The following is a 27,678-nucleotide window of genomic DNA, read 5'->3' as shown; positions in this document are numbered from 1 at the left end:
TGTCAAAAAAATATTAGTACCATGCAAACTTGTCGCAGCAACGCTTGTAACAACTGTTAAATTAAGGTTAAATAAATAAGAGCATGCTTTTGGTCAGATGAAAATGGTACTATAAAATGTTACATATTCCGTTAAAATTTGTGGTAAGATACGGATGCTCTAATGTGAGCTTACATAAGAGGAAATAAACATGTAAATGCAACATTCCTTTGCCAACTACCACATTCAAGGTAAAAATAATAAACCTAGAATAAAAAATGATGAACTACGAAATACAAAATATGAATCATGATCAATAAAAATTTCAATTAACTGTACTTTCATTGCACTAGCACAAAATAGTCCAACTTTGATGTATCGTTATTGTATAAATTACATTCTACGACCCCAAGAAATATAAACTAATCGTCATCTTTGACACTAGGATTTAAGATGGTACATATTTTGCTAATCTAATTGTCAAATTATGAATTAGGCTTTAAGAGATTACATAAAGCAAACAAAATTTGAAGAGAATTACAACACAATTTGCTAGCACCCTAGAATCTAAGCCACGGATCTCATTTTTGAGATAGTTGTCGACAAATGGGGCATTGAGAAGAGCCCACAGCAGATTAGAGTCACTGTGACATAAGCGGCCTGTGGCGTATTTTCTCACAGCTGCATACTGTTGGATTCTTGGGTTCCTCAAGAAGATATTTAACCACCAAAAAATTGGAAGTTCATAACGAAGATTCTGGGCTCATAGATGGTCTGAGTTTAGACGGCATTTGCATAGGAGTTTGTGAATTACGACCAAATCTACTTTTAAGTGTAGAATCTTTAGGCGTGATGGACATTCGGTTCAATGTATCATTAAACTCGTCAAGATAATCATCTTCAAAACTTTCTACAATCCCTTCATCTCGGGATGCTGCTCTATTTGTTTCTGGGTAGAAAACATCAACATCTTCATCGCTGCTGCCTTCATCATCTTCATATGTTTTACGAACCATAGACCAGTACACAAAATTTGGGCGAATGGAACTGCAAAATTCAAACAAAGGTTATTAAAAATGGAAACTGTTCAGAAACCACAACACCAGGGACATATTCATATTATGGCCATGTTTTGTTAACTTTATTTCCTCCTAAAAACAAGTTCATATAAGTTCTAAAAAGAGTAGATAAGTTTAAATAATACACGTACAGGAAAACAAATAAGTTCAAAAAAGAGTTAAGGACTACCCAAGTTCAACTTAAAACTTATATAAGTTGTATTAAGTTCAGGTTTAGTTCATACTAGTAAATTTCAATTAAATTAAAAAACACCGTAAGTGGAGATTACACCACCAACTATAAGATCCTTAAAACATCATTCTAAATGTATACAACATCCAATCCATTACTTCGCTTACACTGGGCACATCTGCCAAGCAATTTTTGCCTTATTCGCGCCACACAAACTAAATATGCATATCCTTACATAACACTTGGCATTAAACATCTTCCCATCAAATTTTAATTTCAGAGAAAGAATATTCTATTTTAAATTATCTTTACAACATCCTTAGGGCTGCTATGGTTCGCAAAATCCTTAACTATAAAGGGTAATAGTAAAGTCATAGTGAATAAAAATTTCAACCAGCTTCCAATGTCATTTTCTACACAGAAATGTCTTAGAGCATCCTTGATAGAAGAAATGTGGACAATTGGAGGTAAAAAACTTTAATCAAACTAAAAATTGTACAGAATGAGGACAGCACTTATAAATATACTCCATAATTATACTAGATATAACAAATGACATAACTCAATATAGTGGCATTGAATACGCATAGTGAAGATATATGATAGTCCATACAGACATTCTAATTGAGAAAGTATAATAATCACCTACAATGGCTACAAATCAGGGACAAGGGATTCATGTATTACTGCAATCTACACAAGCAATGGGTCTTAATCTGGCATATTAATTAAGGGAATAATTTATGAATCCCACCTCTCTACCTTCTCTTCATGATTTACAAAGAATAAAACTAACACTAATTAAGTAAGAATTTTCCTTCAAAAAAAAAAAAAAATTAAAAAAGAATTAATATGGGGAGTTCTTCAATGCCAGGCCCAGGTCATAAGTGCTATGTTATACAGCAGAAAAAATGTGGCTGTTATCTTGAGAGTTGGGAGTCATCAGCAGCTCCTAACGAAAGTACCCCTCTCATTACAGGTGCCAAAGATTTATTAACTATGCGTGCATATAATGACTGACAACTTGGCTAACAATAATAGTATAGTAATTAATTGGATCACATGTCATCTCCTACATCATATGCACAGCACACACTGAAATGCACATGGAGCATGGTATACAAGGTAGTGAACATTCCCATGGCTAAGTTGTGTAAGATATATAGTGAAAGAAATGATAAAGATAAAAATAGAACCTGTCACTTTTCCTCAATAGGCATGGGTCAAATGGAAAGAACATGTCAAGCCTCTCGATCCCACCAAAAGCTTTAGAAAGTTCAGACTCTAGCATATCATGAAAAACAGGAGTACCACTTTTACGAAGTAAATTAGCTGATTTTGCTTGCTGTAAAAATTCCTCTACAATTGATGGCAAGCAAACCTGTCATTGTTGGCATTTAAATTAAATAAAATCAACATTAGAAAGGTCTATAAAACATTAAAAAGGCACAATCAGAGGAGAAAATTTCATATAATATGATAATTTTGAGTAAACAATTAACCTTCAAAGGCTCCAGATGACTTGTAAATATTTGACTCAAGGGAAAACCAGAGATTTGCGATTTCAGATTTGGAATATCGATGATAGATCTCATACGGAAACAGAGAACATACATGATGGCCTGCAATAGATGAAATTAGAAGCTGCTGCATCTTAAAAGAGTAGCAAAACTATTTCAACGGACGTGTAAGGGAATTACAAAACAATCCTTAAACTAAGACTTCAACAACATTTCATGCTTATTAATAACACAACATAACAAAATGTAGAAAATTTCTTCAGAGGGAAGGAGGGAAGAGGGGGGGGGGGGGGGACAAGACTTTAATAACGTGGTTTTTACTTGTAGAAAACAACCACTTCTATTAATTTCAGCCCAGATTACAGAATGTATGTTCAGACACAAAAGTTCCCAGATGTTTTACTGAAAAAAACAGCTCTCAAAATTCTTCAAATTTATAGGTAAAGAATTGGATACTTTTTATTTCCATTTTTCAATGATGTACACAGAGAATCGGAGATGCTAAAAACAGCCTTTACATTTTTTTTTTTTTTGGGGGGGGGGGGTATGTTTCAGATATTTACTGTTTTACAATGACCCACGAATGAAGATTTATAATGCAAACTTGGAACATTAAGCCAAGCAAACAACCTATGCCGTCTATTTACATATTTTTCTTGTTATGGAAGAGGGATGTTGCAGAATTTTTCATTTTACTTTGATTATAAGACGAATACATATAACACCTAAAGGGCTAAAATATTATATACTCTGTTTTATTATTGTATACGCACTTTTCATTTTGAGGTTTTTTGTTGGATGTATCCATTTCTTCTTTATTCAATTTTTGGCAAACACATATTATAATTTGACCCCTTACCCACCAATATTTACACATTTACAGTTTGTTTGGATAAAGAAAGGGGAAGGAAAAGAAGGGGAGGGAGGAAAAGAGGAGGGGAGGGAAAGGAAGGGGAGGGAAGAATGGTGAGTTTTCCTTCCAAATCTCTCCATTGTTGGAGGGATCAATTTTCTACAATTTAATCATTCCATTTCTCTCCCCTCAAATTCCCTCCCTTCCTCATTTGCTATCCAAATGAAAGATACTCCATCTTTCCATTTCTCTTCCCTTCCTTTCCCTCCATTTCCTTCAATCCAAACACACCGTTACTCTCACTCACATTTTATAATCTGACCCCTCAGCCACAATATCCAAATTTTTTTCTTATTACACCCCACTTTTCGATACACATCCATCACTTTATTAGCAGTTTTCTGATACCCAATCAAACGCTCAACTCTCCTAGAAACAAAAGTTTAAAGTAATTAGGTACATCAAAAGAAAACGCAGCTAGTACATTGTTTCAAGATGCACCATTTTAATCAAGATATACTACATTGTATAACAAAGGATCACTTAAGCAATTTGTCAAGAAGGGCACATAAAAAAATAAAGAAATCGAGCTGCAGGGGAGTGAGTATATTACCTGGCATCCAGCATAAAACACTCTATGAATTTTAGGATCAGAATTGCCACTTTGAAGTCTGCAATAATCTGAGCAACACTTGGCAAGTCTAAAATTTTACAAAAGTTAGAAATTGTCTTTATCTTGAAAAATTTATCAAAAACTAAACTAGAATAATTGCATTTAGTAGACATTTGCACCAAACTGGTCTATATAAATTAATTTCACAAATATGCTGAATCAATTACCTTCCCAAAATGTTCACAACAAGGGGCGTAGACAGGAACCTTCCACGAGACATGAAACTTGCCAGATATGCAACAGCACTCATCCTAAACAAGATCAACATGAGAATCGTAAAACGAAGGCTCATTTCACAGCACCCAAAAACAAAAAGGACAAAAAGAAAAGGGATGTAACATAACTAGCAGCACAAACTACACAGAAAAGCATTACAAATATCAAGTGCCTGGGTAAGATACCAGATTTCATGGTAGGAGTAGGTCAACATGTACCGTATATTGTCCGTATATAACATGTGTGCATGCTCTTTTTATTCTATAATTACAACATGTGCCCTTGGAGATTTAGAGTTAAACAGACAAATTAATAAAAACACCAATAACTCAACATGTCCCTTTTACCAGAATTCAAAAGGGGGTGTATTTACAACCTAATATGTTCAAAGCCTAAAATTGCAGGAATATTATAAACAATTACAGCATATCACATTAATCACATAGTGGACATATGATTATACCTAGTAAGTGGGGGAAAGCTGCAGCAAATATACATATCCGCAAGAAATTCAGCAAATCTTGTGCCACAAATTTCAGAATCCAGAGAGCAGGCATAGAAAATCACAAACTGCAACAAGAAAAAATACAGGTTACTATAAAGTGACTAGAATCATCAAAATAACTTTGTTAAATAATGTATAACATGAGTGCATCCATTTTTTTTCTCTAACAACGTGCCGCATAAACCATGACTAACATCAAGGAAGTAAAAGTATGAAATAAATGGAGATATACTGTAAATAAATAAACTATAATTAACACCTTGAGCATTTTTTATTTTTATCCTTCTCATCTATTGTTAGTACTAAAGTATTAATGTTAAAGGCAAAATACTGGGAAATATACCCTTGAAAAGTTTCCATCGAGATAGCATAAGTTAAACAAAAATACAGGAGTGCCCTCGACTTTGGGACAGAAAAGGTATGATAAACCTTACATTTAGTTTTTAAGCCTAAATTCTATGATTAGTACTCCCTCTGTTTCATAGAGACCAGCATAGTTATTCTACTAGTTGAAGCCAAAGAAAAGAGGTCAGAGAGTGAAAATGGTTCTTTTTCCTCTTTATGTATAGAAGAGAGAGTCTGATTAAAGAGAATGTACTACATTGATTAATATTCGTTTGTCGATAACGTATCTACATTTCTCCTCAAGTACACATTTGTTAAAGGTAATGGACCAAAATAAGGTAATAATTTTTTTTTAAAAAAATCATTTAAAAAAAGTTAATTGAAATCTTAATTACTTAACATTTAAAAAATATATATAATATAAGCTTTTAACGGATACAATTAGAGAAAAGCTATGGTACTGTGAAGAGGAGGAAACCGAAATGATTTTGTTAGAGATTACAGGTTTCTTGCAAGAGCTTAAATGACAAGGCACCATATATAATGAGTACGGAGTACTTGAGTTTTCACCCAAAAAAATGGAGTACTTGAATGGCTATATAAAAATGTTAATTGTATATCCATCATTATTCAAAACAAAAAGATGCTTTAGCTAGAAGTATATAGCACCAGTAACCCTCAATCAAAAGTATCCTAAAATCATTCAGCGCCACTTTAAAATGCTTCATAGTCATATCATCACAATCACATGACCTCAAAGATTGTGAACTTTAAAAAATCTATAGTTTACTCGTGGCTTGAGGTAATTACACCACGAATTGTATTCCACCATGAAATATGAAGTGGCCTCAACTTCAAAGTAGAAGGGGGGGAAAAAACAAAAAGTTCTCATGTGAAAATTCAGCATCAAACCACAAGCATGGAACCATCTAAAGAGACACATAAGATTTAGATGTAGGAGGCTAAGAGCAAAGAGGAATCACAAAACAATATCAAAAACGATCTACTTAGTACAAAAGATTATTCCCGAACTGTTTAAAGTCCACCAGGAACAAAACTTTATCATGTGAGCTAGTTGTGCATTTAATGCAGATAATCTCTGCTAACTGGATAATTCATTTAAACAGAGTAACATGGGAGATACTTTACCTGTGCAAATTTAGACTTGTAAGCATTCAGAACTGTAATCTGAAATGACTGGAGGAGAGATTCAAACACCTAATCACATTCAAAGACAAATTTAGAATAAAAGGCAATCAGATAGTACAGAACATAGGTATGTGAACATTACTTAACACAAAAAGAAATTCAGAAAGTACCTCAACCAAACGACCATTCTCTTTGCAATATTTTAGATGCTCAAAAGTAGTGACCATAAGGCTATCCAATTTTTCTAACTTGTCAGTTACTCGATTTTTCCAGAGACGTCTCTGACCTGAGGTTTCTCTCACAAACTGAACAATTCAAATTGGCATGACATTAATAGATGCTACTTTAACGGGCTTTAGGTTTTTTTTTTTTTTTTTTTTTGGGGGGGGGGGGTTGGTAAATGGGAGTTTCTGCAAGTATAGTTCTTCATCATTACCAAAATAAATTTCTTAAACTGGCCTTAATTGAGCAATATCAAACCAGAAGAAGTCTACATATGCATAATTCAGTAATCAAAATAACAAGAGAATCAACATACCCCACCTCCATCGTCATCATCATCCTCATCATCTAATATTTGCTCGTCTTCCAACTCCATCTCAAAAATGCCTTTCTGAGGATTCTCCTCTAGAATATCATCCCATCCAACCTCCACCTACACATACCACAGAACAATAGCAAACCAGAAGTAGAAATTGTCATTTTAAAATGCCAAAACAAAGAATATTTACAGGTTAAGAAAATAGAAAAATAAAATAACTAATGATTATTTGAAGGTACTGGGTGCAGCAAAGTATTGTCTCTACTACATGTTACTTCAGCATACTCACGTCAAAATCTATCAGCAAATCAACCACAGCCATGATTAGCATTCTCCTGCCAACCAGCTCCCCAATAGCACTGCTTTCAAGCTTGAACATGTTTTCTACAAACATCACCACCACCTACAATAACATCTCACATTAACAGTAATATAATTGAAAGAACACGTGAAGGCACAGCAAAATCACAGCACCACAGATTATATACTATTTCTTGACAATGCATAGAGATATAGTATAAAATAAGAATGGCAAAGTGAGAGGGAGGGAGGGTAAGAGCACTGAATCCACAAATCGCATCATTGTTGTTTAGCCCACTACGCAAATTATGACCTTCACAACAAGGCACACCAAAATTCCCCACTCAACCACCAAGGTGCTAGACTGCTAGGGGTCCAATATCTCCCATCTTGTCACAAATGTCAGGCTTCCATTATCCTCTAACTCTGCCTTTAACCTGAAAGTCCATGGACTTTGTCGCTATCATCTAATCATAATGAAAAGCCATTTCTTCCTTCCCTTGCTTTCTGCCAGCTTGAAGACAGATGCAACAACAAGAGGTTGAAATAACTACACACAATCCTGAGTATTTAATGGAAGAAAGAATCCCATATAATTATTGGTTGGCATATTGGCAATGATCTTCACCCAAACAATAAACATGCCTCTCTGAAATAGACTGTATATGTACCTCAATCTAATTGACATCTATAAAAAATGATATGAGAAATACGAGTTACAGCAACATACAAAACATAACATCAGACAGGTAGGATGCAAAGACCATATAACGTATTCATCCACGAGAAGATAAAAATTGCTTGAAAAGTTCTCTTCCTCCATTCTCCTCTAGCAATCTGGCTGCAACCCCTCTCCCAGCCTGATCACCCTTCCCCTGGGCTATACCCCCTCTTTAATCATTGGAAACTAAATCAAATTATAGACTACACACTCTCCTTAATACAACCTGTTTCAATAAACTCTCATCTTTACTTAGTTGTTCAAATTTGAAATTTTATTGTCCTCTCTCTTCATTAACCTGTACTCTTTAATTTAAAAATTCCAGCTTGAAGAAGCAAGATTGATGTAGTTCTATCTTCTTTCTCATTTATTTTTCGCTAATTTTGGGTTGATTCTACAATTGTTTGGTTAGTATATATTAGTAGCTTAGAATTTAGTGGACTTTCCTTCACTTAGTTTTGTAAATTAATTTAACATGCTTCTAAAGTATTGAAAACCTTTTATTTTATCCCTAATTTTATCTAATGAGAACTTTCCTAGTTATTACAGTAGGCTTAGAATTATTTACAAGTACATTATAATAAATGAGCAAAATTTTAATTTTAAATCGTGATATACGCAAAATCATCAAACTTACAGATTTGTTATGATTCCATTTGGTAACTCTTTCAAAACAGCATCAAACAAAGTGTAGGGAAGAGCATATACTCATAGATTGCATACAGCTCATCACAAAAATAATACAGCAAACACATCCCTTTTTATACTGAGAATCAGAAATCTGAACTTACAGGTTCTTGCAGGTTATTAAAAACTTTAGGCATTCTCTGCAGAACAATGGGCAATAATCTTGATGGCGCAAGTGGAACGAGGCCTGAAATATATTCCAAAGCAGAATGCACCCTAACCAAAACGTGATCCTTCTTTGCAACACCATATGGCCACTTTAGAGCTTCTATGAACCTCTTGGGAGGAGTGAAGTTGCATACAAGCATATCCAAACATGAATCAACATATTTACCACTGGAGGCAGCCTGCAGCATGTGAAGTGAGACAAGAGAACAAAAGGCCTTACAAAATCAAGGTCCATATATGATCACATACCAGGGTTATAATTAACTCGATCAAAGCGTCCATGACCTCGGGACCATAGCTCCACAAGCTCATATTAAAAATCTGTACAATCGCACAATTTAATTACTACACACAGCTGTGGCAAGACACAGGTGCCAAAAAATATTACACTGGGAACTAGTGGATCAAGCAGATGCATTAAATGCAGACTATTAAAAGAGTGCTTGAGAGTAACAAAGTATGTGAAGCTTGTTGGGTCAAGGTGTAATCTCATGGATCCTGCTAAAAGCTAGTCCTTCCATGAATCTATCCTCTAATGCTTTCCAAAGATACCTATTTTAGACAATCCCAATTCCCAAATAGTTTCTCACTTCCTTTTTGGGTACGTAACACCATTATCCCCCAAAATATACCCTTGTCGCCACAAATCTAGAAGTCATTTGTTTTCCGCTTTTCTCTCACCCCATATGAGTTATGATTCCATGTGAACGATACTAACACTTAAAAATATCAACCACAGCATGTTATGTGTCATCCATAATCAAAACATTTGTGTCAAACCTCAAACCCCAAACCCCATGGTAAAAAAAAGTAAAGAATGGAAGATGTATACTTTAAGAAGCCAAGGGAAAAAAAATGCATTACAATAAATTGCTATAAATCACTAAATCGGATATATTTTCAGCCAATGGACAATGAAAATAAAAGAGGATTCATATGAGACATGTACACATAAGGAAAAAAGCAAAGACAAGTTAAAGAACAATATTAGTAAAAACTCAAGATCTCACATGAAAATTAATTCAACAAATTTACTGAAATGAATGCAAACAAAATTTTTAATCTTACGGTATCAAGAAGACTCCCATGGAGCACAGTATCTATGCATGAAACTGCACCGGATAAGGCCTTCAAACTTGTCTGCATAGCAATAAGAGATGCATTTTAGCCAGAAATCGCATGTACAGAGTCTATAGACAGTGACCTAAAGCAACTTCCATAATTAAATAAAAGCTTACCACAAGCATAGCTACATCCTCGGGGGAGAGTCGATCATTGTAATGTAGCAACCCAACAAGTTCGTTGTAATCATCATTCTCATCCTACAAGGTGCATGTCAAACTCATAACACACAGCAAAAACAATCAAAATCTTTTTTTTTTCCTGACACTCAAAAGTCCAATGGTATTACTCTCCCATGAATCTCAAATTGGAATTCCACACTACCCTTATACTTCATATCAATAATTCTCATGCAACATCTATTAAATAAATGAACTTTTTATTTTGTGTAATCAATTTGCTAATTGCCTAATTGTTCTCATTTTTGATATCTCGTCCAATGTTGAGCTCCCTTAAGAGTTAGGACAACACTCATCGTCTCATCCTCTTCATCCTATTGGAGATGTTCTTGTACACACTCGATTCTGATAGCTTTCAAAACCAATAAGAATTGAATGAGAACAAATATAACTAAAACTCGAGCAAAAACTCAACAAAATGCATTACCCTCAAATCCTGAAGCCTGAACACTTAAAAAATACTAATGTGGCCTAATTAAAGCATCAAATCACAAAATCAAGCACAATTCTATACTATTATCAACAAACAATCATCTCGAATCCAACAATTTTCTCTTCCCAAGCATCAAACAAATTCAATTCATAATTTTACCAACACAAACTTCAACAACAAATTAAACCTCCAAAAATCTCAATTAATTAAAAAAATTCATACCGAAGAAGCAGATTTTAGAGCTTGACGAATATGAAAAACAATTTCAGAATCAGTTCGATCAATATCATCATCAGCCTCCATTTGTTGATACTGTTCTTCCTTGGTATAATTCGCCGGCTCAACTCCCATGATAATCCCTTGGAATTTTCTCTCTCCTCCGAACACGGCGGCGTTTCTTGCCGGAAAATTGATCGGCGGCGAATTTAGCGGCGGAGATAATTGGAGAGAGAAAAAGGAAGAGAGTTTGGAAAAACCCTACGCGAAAGAGGAGAGCGAATGTGAAGTGAGCAAGGGTTTTCAAAGGGTTTGGAAAAGGACAAGTGTCGTCGTTTTATTTGGTTAACCGATAGTAATTTTAGGGTTTTATTTTTATTTTATTTTTTTGGTTATCGGTTAATTTCGCGCTTAAAATTGGGGGAATGAAAAAAAAGTCAAAAACAATGAAGTGAACTAATGAAGTGACTAACTATTGAAAAGAGGTGATGAGTTCAGGAGTAAATATTAACCACTACTAGGTATGGCCCGTATGGGTAATACTACCAGTATGGGACTATGGGTAATACTACCATTACCACAATATATTTTTTTTCCCTTTTTTTTTTTCCTTTCCTCTTCATCTTCTTCCTCCCTTAAACCCTACCTTCACCTCCAACAGTAAGAAACCCACCCCACTAACTACTACCTTGGTCGAAAATCCAAAAACACTCAACTATCTCCGTTAAAAATCACCGGAAACCGCTCAAAAAAAACATAACCCAAAAACGAGAGACACAAACTTATGGCTCTAGCCAAAATCAGTGAGTTCTATGCTGGAAATCGTTGAGTTCGGTCGAAATTGACGACGGTACTTAATTGTATACTGTTATTCTTAATTTGTATATTGTTAGTAAGAGGAGGGAGACTACATTTTTACAACATAGGTAAATAATACATGAAATTACAGTTTTGCCCCTAATATGAGCCCAACGAGCCCATACCTGATAGTGGTCTATCACTACTCATGAGTTCAGTGTGTATCTACTTGTTTAAATGCTAGGTTACCATAGGAATAAGGAATTGGTAAGAATTGTGACCTATTAAGTCATAAGGTATGTACGAGTAAGTTATTTTATGATTTTTTTTGCATCTCGGACTTCTTATATATATGTGTGCAAATTAATACTTTGAAGTCTCACTTCTCCATTATTTATTTGTAGGTAAACACGAATCGAATAATGAAATATAACAATACCTCCTTTCATTTTCAATTGATATATGTATTTGAAATTTTTATGAAGTCCAATGAAAATAGAAGGTAGGTAATACTCTCTTGATAAATCTACAATAGAAAAACATTTTCAAGTGGAGTTTTATAAACTCATCTAATATGTAGTCCAAATAATTTTTACAATATGTATATACAACAAATTGGTTATTGGTGCAGTGATGATTGACACTATACTTAGTAAGGAGCATATGTATTTGATCCTCCGCAACAATAATTAAGATGGGAATACAACCTAACCAATGCATAGAATTTGTTCGTTGGAGCCTTATGCTGTAATAGGTTTGAGTTGTGATGTGCAGCAATTGGGCATTCAATGGACTACAATTGTTGGTATAGAGCTTGCATAGAATTGGGATTGGGATTTTAGCACATTTGGCAGCTGCAGATTTGGGCTTCAAGTGCAGCAATTGAGCAATGCCCCGGCGTTGGATTTGTTTTGTTGGGCCTTCTTTTGTTATTGGCTAGAAGAAGCTTTTTCTCATGTGGGCCCTGTTTTGCCCTTTTCATGGGTATAAAAAGAATGACCTAGATTAGGATTTCTTATGATTTTCTTAAAAAATAAATAAATAAAATAAAATAAAAAATTAGGATCTCTTATAAATAAGCAAAGCTAGCTATACAAGAGTGATTCTTAGAAAATGGAGAGTCTATTATGTACACCCAGGTGTACACGTATATTCGGGGTCATTTGCTCATTAAATATTACTCCGTTTTTACTCATTTATCGATTAAATGAATAAATGATTTTGGGTATACGGTACACTTGGATATATATAACAAATTCTATAGAAAATGAGGGATAAGTTGAGAGAATACTAGAGATGAGATGACAATTAGGTCGTTTGGATCGGTTAAAAATAAAGTTTTTATATATTTATTTTCTTATTATTATTATTAAACTTATTAAGATAAAAAATAATTATTGAATACTTTGTTTATTGATTGTTAGTTAGGTTACTTTTTGACTTGATTCGTGTGATTTGGGTTTAAAATGGATAATTAGGTGAGTACAAATCAACTAAAAAGGTAATGATATCCCCACTACTTGGAAACTAAAATGAAAAGAATAGTGATAATTCGTGTGAAATTTATTAATTACGAAAGTTATGGAAAATTCAACAGTAAGTTACGAGATATTTTATTTTATATCTTTCAAAGTTTCAAGCCACAAATTAAAGTTTCCTAGCTTGCCGTCTATTTTTTTAATCACCTATCCGATCATAAGCTTATTAGTCACACATTTCACGATAGTGACCACTTCTTTCTAAAGACAATCAATGTCAAATAATTTAAAAGCTAGGAAAGAAATGATAGTACACAACTTCACATCTTTTGCTTACCCATCTTAGTTCTTGATCATATTGTCATTACATTTATGATGATATAAAAATCATTATTAAAGATATTGGTTACCTAGACACTTTGGCTTAGTTTATGCCAAGTGATTTCATGTTTTTTGAACCAGATAATTGAATACGAGTCAGTTTTCAAATTTTAGAGACTCTCCATCTCTAAAAAAAAATCGAATAGTGAAAACTGAAGAAAGTGGTAGTACTCTTGTAAATTTATAGCAAAATACAGAGCAACTTCAATAGTGAGATACAAGATATTGTATCTTGCCTCAAAGTTCTTAAATACATAGTTGGCCACAACACTGGTTTGCAATTTTGCATGCGTTGTTTTATTTGTACTCCACTTTTATGAAAAGAAAAGATTAAGGTACACAAATTACAATTAGCTTAGGCTCGTTTTCTCTAACCTATCATAATTAAAGAAGATAATAATAAACTTAACATTCTATAAAGGGGTGATCAATTATTGCTAGATAGGTGTCTTTTGTGTTCCAACAAGGTCAGATACAAAATTTGCAACAAACTCTTATAACTTATTTGTAAATATGTCTGGATAGTATCGACTGAAATAGTTGCTTCATTACGTAGCTACAGATTTCACAATAGTAACCGCTTTTCTTTAAGGACAATAATCAACATCCATATTGTTTCGGGTGAAAACAATGGGGCCTTTCCGAAGGCCCGCTGAAGTGGTGAAGACTGGATTCGGTCCAAGTGATGTTGGGCCGAAGGTTTCCTGCACAGCGAACACACGTAACTAGCCTCGGGGGTGTTGCCGAGGAAGGCCCCTCCGATGCTAAAGTCAGTACAATGTGTAGAGAGAGAAAGCTATGCAAGAGAATTAATTGCTTGAGGCTTTTTGTGTATATGTTTACAAATGAATGAATTGAAGGCTTTTATACCTTAGCACATATGGAGAATGTGGGCCGTGGCCCAATTGACATGTCTGGTGGACTGACCTTGACTTTATCATAATTGGAGAGATGAACCTTGACCTTGGGCTTGTAATTGGATCATTTAATGACTAGGCCCAATTGGAATAAATTGGACCCAAACAACTTGCCCCCCAGACCCGGCCTGGAAGGATGACGGGTCGGGTTTGATTAATCAGAAAAAGGAGGGAAGTAAATGATTTAATTAATCCAAAAAGTTTGAATTTAAACCGCAATTAAGGAAATGACGGCGGTTGGGCGAATAATTTGTGGAAGTTGGACGGATAATGGGCGGTTTAGCCACGAGATCGTGTGTTTAACGGTTACTCACTGGGGTATTTAAGAGAAATTAAGGCACGGACTCCCAGAATTCTCATTTCTGGACATATAATCAAGGAGCGCACCGTCTCTTCTCATTTCTTTCACAGAACCCAGAATTTTCGAGAGAACCCAAGAACCCGCTTCAAAACTTCGCAAATTCCCCGAGCATTGAGCTTAGAAACTGAGACTCGTCAATACCAATTCGTCAATCGGCGACTTTCGCTTCAGATTAAGGTAATTCCCTTTGATTTTAGTTTTTATTTTTCTTCAAATTCGAACTCTTTTTCCTTTTTCGACTTTTTTCTTCGAAACTCATCAATGGCGAGGGAAGTTAGAGGTAGGGCCCGTGCTCCAAGAAGAGCAAGGCCGATTCCCGATCCTAGGAACAGGACGGGGACCTGGAATGGACAGAGAGCAGAGTCTGACCCTGCTGAAGGGATTAGGGCGACTCCCATTTCTTCGGCTCCTCCTCAGGGGACGGAGGGGCCGAGCGTTTCTGGGCGAGATGATGAAGTTCCCGCCGTCCTTTGGGATATCCTTCCTGGGTTTTCGGAGTGGGAGGATGCTGAAGTGGCTTCGGCCATGATAAAGAACCGCCCCTACTCATGGTGGGTAGAGAATGCTGAACAGTATCGGTTTGCCGAGCAGATTGAGTTGCATTACGGCGTCCTTGAAGCTGATGGGTATTGGTGCCGAATGCCTGTGGCATCCGATAGAATCCATCGTCCACCCCCGGGGTATGTGGGGGTATATACAAGACAACTTCAGTATGGGCTGAGGTTCCCTTTGGACGTATTCGTCCGAGACTTGCTGATCCATTATAATATTTCTCTATGTCAGCTAACTCCCATCAGCATCCGAAGGGTGATGACATACTTATGGGTCTGCAAGTTCTTCAGGTATGTGTCGAACCTGCACTGCTTCAAAAAGCTCCATCGGCTAGTGCCAAATATTCAAAGTGGGCACGAACATCACGGCTCTGGGTGGTACCGGATTGAGTCTCGGCCCCAGTACCTAACCATGTGGCCGAATGACTCTTCAGACAAGGACTGGAGAGGTCAATGGATCTGGGTTAGGGCGCCCACAGATCCGGACCACCCTTGCGTCTTCAGTGCCCCCAGGTATCTTGCCGAGCCTGATCCCGAGATGGGGAGCTTGGGTCCCCCCGAAGGTGACGGTTCGGATCCGAACCTTAATCAACAGAACATCTTCGACAAGCGGCCAAACCCGGGGGGCAGCGGTCGAATGCAGCATATCCCGGAGACTTGGCTCCCCGATACGCATTATGTCTTCCAAGAGAACATGTTAGCAGTTGTCGGCCTCAGCCGAAAGTTTAGGGATGGTAAGTTTCTTCGGCTGGGGCCGAGGCCTTTTAATTATATCTTTTCCTCTGTTTTTACTTCGTACTTCTCTGCTGTGCCGACCTAGCTGAACTAATCTTTTCCCTCTTCTTCTTTCAGAGCGGGACGAGACCAACGTCGGCATTAACTACGATCGTCTCGGCGTCAACCGAGAACGGGTCGTAACTGCTCGGGCTCCTTCTATCACTGAATCGAAGCATAGGGAAGTCCATCTAGACTCTACCCATTTCCAAATTGAGGCTGTTGCTCTATATCAGAAGCATAAGCCTTGGTGGAAGAAGAGGGATCCCTGGTTTCAGCTGTTAGACAAAGATGCTGAAGCTGCCCGTACAGCCGAAGAGGTTGCACGGGTTATTGAAGCTTGCGAAGGAGGAGTAGGGTCTTCCAGGGCTGCTGAAGAAGAAGCTGCAGCTAGGGCAGCTGAAGAAGACGAGGCTTTGCTGAAGACTTCGGTGAGTTCTTTAGACTTAGCTATTCAGCTTTGCCGTTGCTTTCTTTGCTGTTACTCATACTCTTCGTCCCCCCTTGTCTTTTACAGTCCGAGGAGAGTAATAGACGGAGAGAGGGTAAAGCCCCTGCTCGTCCCGAAGACCAGGTACAAGAAGAGTCTGAAGACTCAGACATGGATGAGCAGCCGCTTCAAAAAAGGCGACGAAGAATGGCCATCATCGGCACACATGACTTTCAAAGGAGGCCGATGACCATCGGCATCGAGATAAGGGAACCTGAGGAAGGCGGTGGATCGCCGAGGGTTCCCCGGCCGCCGGCTCAATCACCTCCGAGGACCCCTCCGCCACCTCCCGAGATGGAGGTGGATCAGAAAACTCCCGATCCTAAGGGAGGGGTTCAAGAGGAAGTTCAAGAGAGTGCTGCTGAGCACAGAGATGAGGATGCTGTGATGCCCAATGCTGAGGGTTTCACAGCCGACATTGCAAGAGAGGTTGAGGCTTTCGTCCTCACACCTGAAGAAGAAGCGGAGGTCATAGTAATTGACTCTGCTGAGAAGAAGGGGGATGCCGAGCCATCTAAGACTCAAGAAGCTCCATCGTCATCCTTCCCTTCCTTCCAGACGCTGCAGTCTGGAGAAATGGGTTTCTCGGCCCCCCGAATGCCAATCCCAGATCACATCTGGGACCTCATATGGGGTCAGAACCGAGAAGGTGCTGCAGCCTACTTCGGCAACTTCGCTGGCATGTCCAAAGTAGATAGGGCGAGGATCTGGTCGCTGAAGGCCACTGCTGGGATGGGCGAGTCCAGCAGATCAGTTCCAGACCCAGCCAGGTCTAACCAACTGCTGATGATGCAGGTGATTCTCCTTCCTTGCCTTTATTTTATTTTATTATTATTATTATTTTTTTTTGCTGACTTGTGCCCCTATTTCCAGTTTGTGCACAATCAGACTCTCACTGTAGAGTTGATAGATACCCTACAAGATAGGGTTGACGCTGCTGAGTATGACAAGAAGGTAGCTGAGGAGGAGCTAAAGCTTGCCAAGCTGAAGCAAGCAGCGGCTGAAGAGAAGCAGCAGAAGGGTGAAAAGTATGAGAAGAAAGCTGCTGAAGCCCTTCAGACCTTCTGCGATGCCATGGAGAAGGAATTTTTCCCCCCTCTGATGGAAGGGGAGAAATTCCTTCAGGAGCACATGGGAGTGGATATTTCCAAATTCAAAGCTGCCATTGGGAGCCGAATCCAAGAAGGAACTGTTGCACAAGCTGAAGTGCAGCAGAAGTTGGAAGCTCTTGAAGCCAGCAGAATGGCTGCTGAAGAGGCGCTCCAGGCTCGGAATGTCCAACTCTCCGAAGCTGCTACTGCCGCTGAAGCTCAACTAGCTAAGCTCCAAGAGGCTGAGGATCAGCTGAAGGTCAAGGAAGATAAGTTGACCCAAGCTCAGACCAAGGCTTCCCAGGTTCAGCAGGAACTGAACGAGCAGAAAGAGTCTTCCTCCAAGCTTGCTGATGAGCTAAAGAAATCCAAGGAAGACTTGGAGGAGACGAAGAAGAAGCTGGCTGATGCTGAGGCTCTACTCAAGGTCCGCATCTATACCCAAGAAGAGTATGAAATGGGTTTTAGAAACGGGTTCAGAGTGTGCCGAAGAGTCTGCCTACATGCTGAGCCGAAGCTCGACTGGTCCAAATGTGCTGAATGGGTCCAGGATCCCGAAGACCCTCACATGAAGTATGCAACTCCAATCGAAGCTGAAATCCTTAAGGCTGAGGAAGCCGAAGAAGAAGCTGAGAGGGAGGAGTTGGAGGCTGAACAGAGGGAAAGGGAGGCTCAGCAGGGTGCAAAGCCCGCCTCTTCTGCTGCTGGGGCTGAGGCCACCATGGGGCCCAACAACGCTGATCAGTCTGATCCTCGGGCTGAAGCATAGGAACTCGGGCAGTCGTCTTCAGAATCTTGCGGTTCATCGTGCGCTCAACTTTAGACTTGCCGCTTTCTGAATTTTTTTGCCTTGTTTTTTGCTTCAGCTTGCCTTGTCGTACAAACAGTTTATTTTTGTTTCTGTACGTATTTCGGCAGCTGTTATTTTCCGCTTGGGCGGCTGCCGATATAGTCTTTGATTTATTTGAACTTGTAGCTCACTTTTCTGAGCATGAATCATTAATCTGATGTTCCTTTCTTCAACTGCTTTGTCTTATTTTGACTGCTTTACTGTTTCTGATCTCGAAAAATTTTCGCAAAAATTCGCGAAGTACAAAGCTTTCGGCTTAAAGAGTTCTGCTGAACATAAAGTTGCACTGGTAGTGCCTCTTGCCCCCCCCCCCCCCAAGAAATCTAAAGATTCAAGTCTTTGGATTACTGAGCTGGGTTTTATTTTTCTATCTTTTAAAAATGGATATCCGAAACACAGGGCCAACTGAAGGCAATGCTTCGGATAATGGCTTTCTGGGATACAAGGCTCAGTTAAGGCAATATCCCAGACTGAAGAACAAGTCTTTGGAGAACAAGTCTTACTGAAGTTCGATTTCAGCTGAAAGACCGGAGTTCTTTAAAAAGACGAGTTTGTCAGCAATCCGAAACCCAGTTACCCGGAGGCGAAGGTTTCAGACAGGGCTGAATAAAAAATTTCCAACAGTTGCTGGTATCCTTGATTTTCTGTCTATCTTTAAAAATGGATATCCGAAACACAGGGCCAACTGAAGGCAATGTTTCGGATAATGGCTTTCTGGGATACGAGGCTCAGTTAAGGCAATATCCCAGACTGAAGAACAAGTCTTTGGAGAACAAGTCTTACTGAAGTTCGACTTCAGCTGAAAGACCGGAGTTCTTTAAAAAGACGAGTTTGTCAGCAATCCGAAACCCAGTTACCCGGAGGCGAAGGTTTCAGACAGGGCTGAATAAAAAATTTCCAACAGTTGCTGGTATCCTTGATTATCTGTCTATCTTTAAAAATGGATATCCGAAACACAGGGCCAACTGAAGGCAATGTTTCGGATAATGGCTTTCTGGGATACGAGGCTCAGTTAAGGCAATATCCCAGACTTGTCCATGGACTCATGTCTTTGGAGAACAAGTCTTACTGAAGCTTGACTTCAGCTGGAAGACCAGTGTTCTTTAAAAAGACGGGTTTGTCAGCAATCCGAAACCCAGTTACCCGGAGGCGAAGGTTTCAGACGGGGCTGAATAAAAAACCCTTAAAGAGTAGATAGAACAAAGAAAACTTTGAAAGAATAAAAAGTTGCAAATATTTATATAAATGGTGGCTCCAAGGCCTTTCATTAATTCAAAATGTACTTACAAAGATTGTTCTGCCCCGAAGGGTTTACACATGATATTTCTTCAGTACATCAGCGTTCCAGTGATTTTTCAACTCAGTTCCATCCAACTGCCGAAGTCGGTATGTCCCTGGCTGAAGCTCATCACAGATTTCATAGGGCCCTTCCCATGTAGCTGAGAGTTTCCCATGGACTCGGCCTTTCTGAACTGCAGCGGCATTCCGAAGAACAAGGTCTCCAATTTTGAGGGGCCTTGCATGGACCCTTCGGTTGTAAAATTTGCTGGTTCTCTGCTTATAAGCAGCCATTCTGTCTCGGGCTGAGTCTCTTAATTCGTCGAGGAAATCGAGAGATTCCTTCATCAATTGCTCATTCTCAGCCGAGAAGTGGTGCACTCGTAAACTCTCAGAGCCGATTTCCACTGGAAGGACGGCTCCGGCACCATACACCAATTCAAAAGGTGAATAGCTCGTTGCCTCTTTTTCCGTTGTCCGAAGGGACCAAAGGGTTCCTGGGAGCTCCTCCAGCCACTTGGACTTTTGATCTTCCACCCTCTTTTTGAGGGCGTTTAGGATCTGTTTATTTGCAGCTTCGGCTTGTCCGTTACTTTGCGGGTGGCATACCGCTGAATATGCCAGTTTGATGCCGAACTGATCTGTATACCACTTCAGCGGTAAGTTATCGAATTGCCTCCCATGATCGAAGACAAATACTCTCGGGATGCCGAAACGAGTGATGATATTCTGCCAGATAAATTTTCTGACAGTTTGCTCTGTAATGTTCGAGGCTACTTCGGCCTCGATCCATTTACTGAAGTAGTCAACACCGACTATCAGCCACTTTTTCTGGTACATAGCATCTGGAAATGGTCCCAGTATATCCAGTCCCCATTGGGCAAACGGGAGTGGATTAAGGATAGGCTGAAGATCCCTAGCTGGCTGATGGATAACTGGTGCGAATTTTTGACATTTTTCGCATTTCCGAACCAGCTCCTTAGCATCTGAGATCATGGTGGGCCAGTAATATCCGGCCCTCAATGCCTTATGGGCTAAGGTCCTTCCCCCGATGTGGTTCCCGCAGATGCCGAGGTGAATCTCCCGTAGGATATAATCTGCATCTGCTGGTCCCACGCACTTCAGCAATGGGGCTGAGAAGGATTTTTTCAGAAGCTCCCCCCTGAAGACGATGAACCTTGAGCTGGTTCTCTTCAGCTTGGAGGCCAAAATTCTATCTTCGGGAATCTCTCCCCGAAGCTTGAAAGCTAGGATGGGGTCCATCCAGCTAGGCTCTGGGTCAGCGCAGCACACTTCAGGTGTTTCGTCGACACTTCTTTCTCGACGCACCTCCACATATACAGATCTGTTCAGCTCAGTGAGAGTTGAACTGGCAAGTTTGGAGAGTGCATCGGCCTGAGTATTCTGACCCCTTAATTGGGATCAGTTGAACCTCAAAAGTTCTCAGCTTTGCAATGACTGATTTGATCTTGGCAAGGTAGGATATCATGGAGGGCTCTTTGGCCTCGTAGCTGCCACTGATCTGATATGCAACTAGCTGAGAGTCTGTTTTCAGGCAGACATGCTCGGCTTCCAGGGAGATGCACAGCTCTAGGCCAGCGATTGCTGCCTCATATTCAGCTTCGTTGTTCGAAGCCTTAAAAGAAAATTTTAATGCATACTCAAAGGATTTGCCTTCGGGAGAGGTTATCACTACCCCTGCCCCCGAACCATTTACGGTGGAGGATCCATCCGTAAACACGGTCCAGACTTTCCTTTCATTATCTAGCTTTTCTTGGTACGAGCATTCGGCCAAGAAATCCGCTAGAGCTTGAGCCTTTATGGCAGCCCTCGGCTGGTAGCTGATGCTGAATTCGGTAAGCTCGAAAGCCCACTTGGCCAGCCTACCAGATTTTTCAACTTTGCCGAGAACTTTTTCCAGCGGTTGATCAGTTAAGACCACTATCTGATGGCAATCAAAATAGGGCCTCAGCTTCCGAGCAGCTACCACTACCGCAAAAGCGACTTTCTCGAGTAGAGGGTAGCGAGTCTCGACATCCGTCAGGGTGTGACTGACGAAATAGATCGGTTGCTGAATTTTGCTTTCTTCCTTCAGCAGCACTGCACTGATGGTGGCTGGGCTAACAACCACATACAAATACAAAGTTTCTCCCTCTGCTGGGCTAGCCAGCGTTGGGAGTTGAGCCAGATGCTCCCGAAGCTGCTTGAAGGCTTCTTTTTGCTCTTCCTCCCAAACGAGCTCCTTTGTTTTCGGGAGTTTCAGGGCTTTGAAGAAAGGTAACCCCTTATCCGAAGCTCTGGAAATGAACCTCGAAAGGGCTGCCATTCTTCCAGTGAGCCGCTGAACATCCCGCTTTGTTTTCGGCTCAGGAAGGTCGAGCGCTGCTTTGACTTTGGAGGGATTGGCATCAATCCCCCTCTTGCTGACCATGAACCCAAGGAATTTCCCTGACTTCACGCCGAAGACACACTTCTTCGGATTCAGCTTCATTTGATGCTTTCTTAAGGTGGCGAAGGTTTCAGCCAGGTCCTTAACATGGTCCTCAGATTTTTTGTTTTTGACGATCGAATCGTCAACATAGACTTCCATGTTTCGGCCCTTTTGATCGGCGAAAACTTGATCCACCAGCCTTTGATAGGTTGCCCCCGCATTTTTCAATCCGAAGGGCATCATTTTATAATTGTACACCCCGGCGTTCGTGACGAATGCCGTCTTTGCTTGATCGTCGGGGTGCATGAAGATCTGATGATACCCCGAGAATGCGTCCATGAAACTAAGCAAGGCATGGCCACTTGTCGAGTCGACTAGCTGATCGATCCTCGGCAAGGGATAGAAATCCTTCGGACAAGCCTTATTTAGGTCCGTGAAGTCAACGCATATCCTCCAGGTACCATTGGTCTTCTGAACCATCACCACATTTGCCAGCCATTCTGGATATTGACAAGGCTCGATGAAGCCTGCCTCCAGCAACTTTTTGACCTCGGCTGCGATGTCTCGGTTCTTATTTGCAGAGTAACTCCGCTTCTTTTGCTTAATTGGTCGACACGTTGGGTCAACGTTAAGCTTATGGGAGATGAGGTTTGGACTTATCCCGGGCATATCAGCTGCCGAGAAAGCAAACACATCTCTGTTGTCCCGAAGGAGCTGAATAAGTTCACAACGGGTGTTCGGATCAAGGTCCATCCCGATTGTTACACATTTCTCAGCGTCTCCTTCGGTCAATTCGACCGTTTCAGTCTGCTGGTCCATGTCCATTGCTGATGGACTAGACTCTTCACAATCTGGCCTGCTGTCTATGTCAGCCGGCGTCCCAGATTTTTTGTTCTTCGGCAGGCTCTCTGAGTCTTTCGGCTCAGATGAAGAGCTAGCCTTTTCCCTTTCTGGCCCTTTTTCTCTGGGCACGGAACCTTGGGCCGAAGCGCTTAGGCCTTTCGGATTTTTTGTGCTTGGCTCTCTTTCTTTTTCTTTCTCCTCCTCATCCTTGTCGTCGTCATCTGGGCGACTAGTGGATGGCTTGAGGTAGTTGCACCTTCGGGCGTCCTTTTGGCTGCCCTGGATCCTTCCGGGGAAGCCGGCGTCTGAGACGTAAATCATCAGCTGATGATAAGTTGAGACGACCCCTTGGATCTCGTGAATTATGGGTCTCCTCAAAATCACGTTGTACACTGAAGGAGCGTCAATGACCAAAAATTCAGTCATGACATTCCTGGCTGCTTCATCGCAGCCGATGGTGACAGGAAGTGTCACCTTCCCATCTGGGTAAGTTGAAGCCCCATTGAATCCGGATACCGGGTAGGGTACTGGCGTAAGGTGCTTGGGCTTCAGCTTGATTTGATTGTAGGCCTTTCGGAACAGAATGTTTGCTCCGCTGCCACCGTCAACAAGGACTTTGCTGACGTCGTGGTTGGCCACCGTGGCGATGATCACCAACGGATCCTCGTGAGGGAACGTCACCCCCCGGCAGTCGGCGGCTGTGAACGTCATGTTCGGCACCGGCGACTGGGGAGGCTGAATGTCGGCGTTGTTCACCTGGTGGGTCAGAGCCCTAAGGTGTCGCTTGTGTTCCCTCCGAGAGCATATTCCTCCCGAGATAACATTGATCGGAGAGAATTTTCCCTCCGCATTTTTACTGTTCTTCCGGGGGAAGTCGAGGTCTTGCCGAGAGTCCTTTGCTGACTTCTCGGCCTCCTTTTTCTCGCGGTGATCCGCGATGTATTTTTTCAAGTATCCCTTCCGGACCATGTCTTCGATCTGGTCCTTCAGCTGGATACACTCCTCAGTGTTATGTCCCGGAGATTCGTGGAACTCGCACCACTGATTTTTATTTTTTCGCTGATACCACTCTGGGAGTGGTCTCGGCTTTCGGTAACTCTGCTCTTCTTTCGTCACGCTGGCCGAAGATTGTTCCGAGGCCTTGGCCTTTCCCTTTGTCCTCTGGCCTTGGCCTTCAGACAAGGGTGTTTGTTTTTGCTTCCCTCCCCCAGATTGAGGTTGGGTTTTTGTTTTGTTCCACTCTTCGGCTCGGATGAATTTATCCGAGGCATTCAGAGCTTCCTCCAAGGTCTGCGGGGTATGCATGACCATGAAGTCTAGGAACTTCCCAGGCTGAAGGCCATTCTGCATTGCAAAAACGGCTAGCCCCTGGTCCAGCTGAGAGACGCTGGATGACTCGTTGCTGAAACGGGTCAGGTAGTCTCGGAGGCTTTCGGTCTCCCCCTGTTGCAGACCCATGAGTTCTGCAGTAGTCTTCTCTCGGCGGTTTGCCGTGGAAAACTTGCTCCTAAATTTGGAGGACAGATCGTCCCACCCTGTTATAGAGCCTTGTTTCACTCCCTTGGAGATCCACGCTTGCGCGACCCCCTTGAGAGTGGTTGGAAAATATTTGCACCAAGTCGCTTCGGACCTGGGGCAAAGATGCATGTGAGCCTCATACGAGGCAATGTGGTCCTTCGGATCCGAAGTCCCATCATATGTGATGTGCGACGGTATTTTAACCGTGGGCACGTGCTCTTCCAGTATCCATTGCTCAAATGGCGAACTGGTGGGTAGCATAACGGCCTTGCCCTTGTTCCTGGCCGAAGGGACCGCGCTCCGCCCTCTTAGAGAGGTAGGAGTGGTTTTCGTCCCTGGCTGGGAAGTTTGGGCTTCGGCTGCAGGGAACGAGAGGCGACTGTGCACGCTCGGTTCCTTGCCGCCGAGTCGGTCGAGAACGCTTCGGCGAACAGTCTCAGGTTGTTCTCGGCGAGCAGATTCTGGCCGAGAAGCTGAGCTGCTGCTCTTATGCGTTTCTAGTCGAGAGGTTGAGGATCGCGAGAAAAATTGAGGGTTCTTTTTCCTCTTTCTCTCGGTTCTCCAGGTATCCTCTTCCCACTTTTCCAGTTCCCGAAAGGAAGGAGGTTTTCCACCATCATGGTCTAGCTTCCTCCGCTGATGCCGGGTATGCGGAGGAGTTCGATCGCGAGGTGGAGGCATATTTTGTGCCCTCATGGCCTCCATGAGCACTGCCAGCGCTCTCGCCACCTCCTCCGAGCTGGGCCCCGTCAAAGGGGTCCTCGGCTGAGTGTGGGAATGAGAGCGGATGGTCAATGGTTGGCTTTGGGGCACGGAATGAGTCCTATGACCGGACTGATCTCTACTAGACCGAGAGGGACTCGGCCTATGATGAGAGTTGTGAATTACGGGAGAAAGGGAATCCTCCCTGTATGATCCTCCTCCCGAACTGGCACCCTTGGGAGAGTTCCGGTCCGGTGAGGGTGATGGTGTAGGAGTTTTAGGCTTTTCGCCTGCTCCTTGACGGAGGCTTTTGCTCTTGCGGTTCTTAGCCATTGCCACTAAGATGATTGCAAGATGATTTTGATTAGAAATTTGGCTTAAAGATTTTTGAAAGTCTTCCCCACAGACGGCGCCAAATTGTTTCGGGTGAAAACAATGGGGCCTTTCCGAAGGCCCGCTGAAGTGGTGAAGACTGGATTCGGTCCAAGTGATGTTGGGCCGAAGGTTTCCTGCACAGCGAACACACGTAACTAGCCTCGGGGGTGTTGCCGAGGAAGGCCCCTCCGATGCTAAAGTCAGTACAATGTGTAGAGAGAGAAAGCTATGCAAGAGAATTAATTGCTTGAGGCTTTTTGTGTATATGTTTACAAATGAATGAATTGAAGGCTTTTATACCTTAGCACATATGGAGAATGTGGGCCGTGGCCCAATTGACATGTCTGGTGGACTGACCTTGACTTTATCATAATTGGAGAGATGAACCTTGACCTTGGGCTTGTAATTGGATCATTTAATGACTAGGCCCAATTGGAATAAATTGGACCCAAACACATATTATTAAAATATATTAAAGAAATTGTAGTACACAACTTCAGATCTTCAGCTTACCCACCTTAGTCCTTAGCATATATTCTAGGTAAAAGTACCCTACTTGACGATGATTATAAAATTCATAATCCTATTATTATATATACAAATAGAAACATTGATGATGAACACATGATTTCATAGTATCCAAAGTTCAATGACCAGATACCAATTTTCCAGCTAATTATAGCAAATTTAATACTCCAATTCTATTAATAAAGTGCCAAATTAAGAAAACCCTTTTTTATTTGTACGTTGCACAAATCACACCCCATTCCATAATTGATCATAAAAACTATATATTATACGATTATATTATATGCAACCTTATATTATATCAAAAAAATTTGATCATATCATGCAAATTAATAAAACGTGGCAAACAGCCAAACAACATAAGTCCATGCTCAGTTTCATTTGCATGCCATGTGGAGGTCATTTTTCTTACAATGTCCACGACATAGGATTAGATCTAACTAATTAACTATATTAAACTAATTACACAACTAATTAATTTAAAATTTTAATTAAATTTTAGTATAAGGTATTTTATTTTTATACGGTTGTAATACCAAGACATTTTTTTTGTAACGGGTGGCAGGGTGATGCATGGTTCATCCAAAATTAAGGGCATGCTAATTTGATACGTGGCGCAATTTGGAAGGAACACAGTATTCAATACAGCTCATTTAGTATTTAATCATCAATCCCAATAATTTAGTTAAGGTGGGACCCACTTAAAATCCTTATTTCTCGTTGATAATTGGTCCACCTTAAACCCTTCCAATGGGCACAACCCACTAATGAGGGCCCACCTTTGGCTCCTTTAGAAAGGAGCACCAATTATTTTTTTTTATAATAAGGTTTTTATGCATGTATATATAAGCTAGGTGACATACGTTACTTAGTTGCAAACAAGCTAAACTTTCAAAACATCAAATACATTCCATAGGAGGAAAAACATTCAAAGACAAAAGAAAAAAATGGGAGCTAAATCCTTCCTTAGAAGCCTATCAAGGCTACCAACGGGAAGACCATCGACTAATTTGTCGATGGTCACACCGTTGCCTGTACAGAGTCAATTCTCAGAAGAAGTCACAGAAAAGCTTAATGCTCTCAGAGCATCCGAGTGTGAATATGCTAGTGCTAGTTGGTTAGTTGAGGTTCTTGATGCTACTATTGTAACACAAAAGGTAGCACAAGAACAAGTGATCAAAAGTGCTAGTAATGTAACTTTATCCAAATTGGATAAGGAAACAATAGAGGCTTACCTAGAAGACAACATCGAGTTGCTCGATGCTTGTAATGGTTTGGTAGAAAAGATAGACGTGATTCACAAGTATGACGATACATTACAATCCATTGTGAGATCTCTTGCAATAGAAGGGCGTAGTCAAGAAATGCTTAAGGAGTGTAGTAAAGTCGAGGCACAATGTGCGGCACTAGATAAGTGTAGCCCTAAATTATGCCGTCTAATAGGAAGAAAAGAG

General features: G+C 40.7%; 1 protein-coding gene across 1 annotated transcript; it reads right to left on the bottom strand.

Moving 5' to 3' along the window:
• Positions 1–289: 289 nt before the first annotated feature.
• LOC145628722 (RNA polymerase I-specific transcription initiation factor rrn3-like) lies at positions 290–11,141 on the bottom strand. Its single transcript, XM_081681106.1, has 15 exons — positions 10,865–11,141; positions 10,147–10,230; positions 9,977–10,048; positions 9,158–9,229; positions 8,845–9,087; positions 7,322–7,435; positions 7,030–7,146; positions 6,662–6,796; positions 6,492–6,560; positions 4,956–5,062; positions 4,444–4,527; positions 4,217–4,304; positions 2,733–2,852; positions 2,427–2,611; positions 290–1,026 (listed from the first exon to the last, which is right to left on the bottom strand). The coding sequence occupies exons 1-15, from the start codon at positions 10,991–10,993 to the stop codon at positions 723–725; spliced, it is 1,923 nt and encodes a 640-aa protein (XP_081537232.1). The 5' UTR covers positions 10,994–11,141; the 3' UTR covers positions 290–722.
• Between the last annotated feature and the right edge of the window lie 16,537 nt (positions 11,142–27,678).

This window comes from Chenopodium album, chromosome 4, assembly GCF_948465745.1.
Source record: "Chenopodium album chromosome 4, dcCheAlbu1.1, whole genome shotgun sequence".
NCBI classification, from domain to species: domain Eukaryota; kingdom Viridiplantae; phylum Streptophyta; class Magnoliopsida; order Caryophyllales; family Amaranthaceae; genus Chenopodium; species Chenopodium album.
Note: the sequence above shows the minus strand (reverse complement) of the source record. Positions and strands in the feature narration are given on the sequence as shown.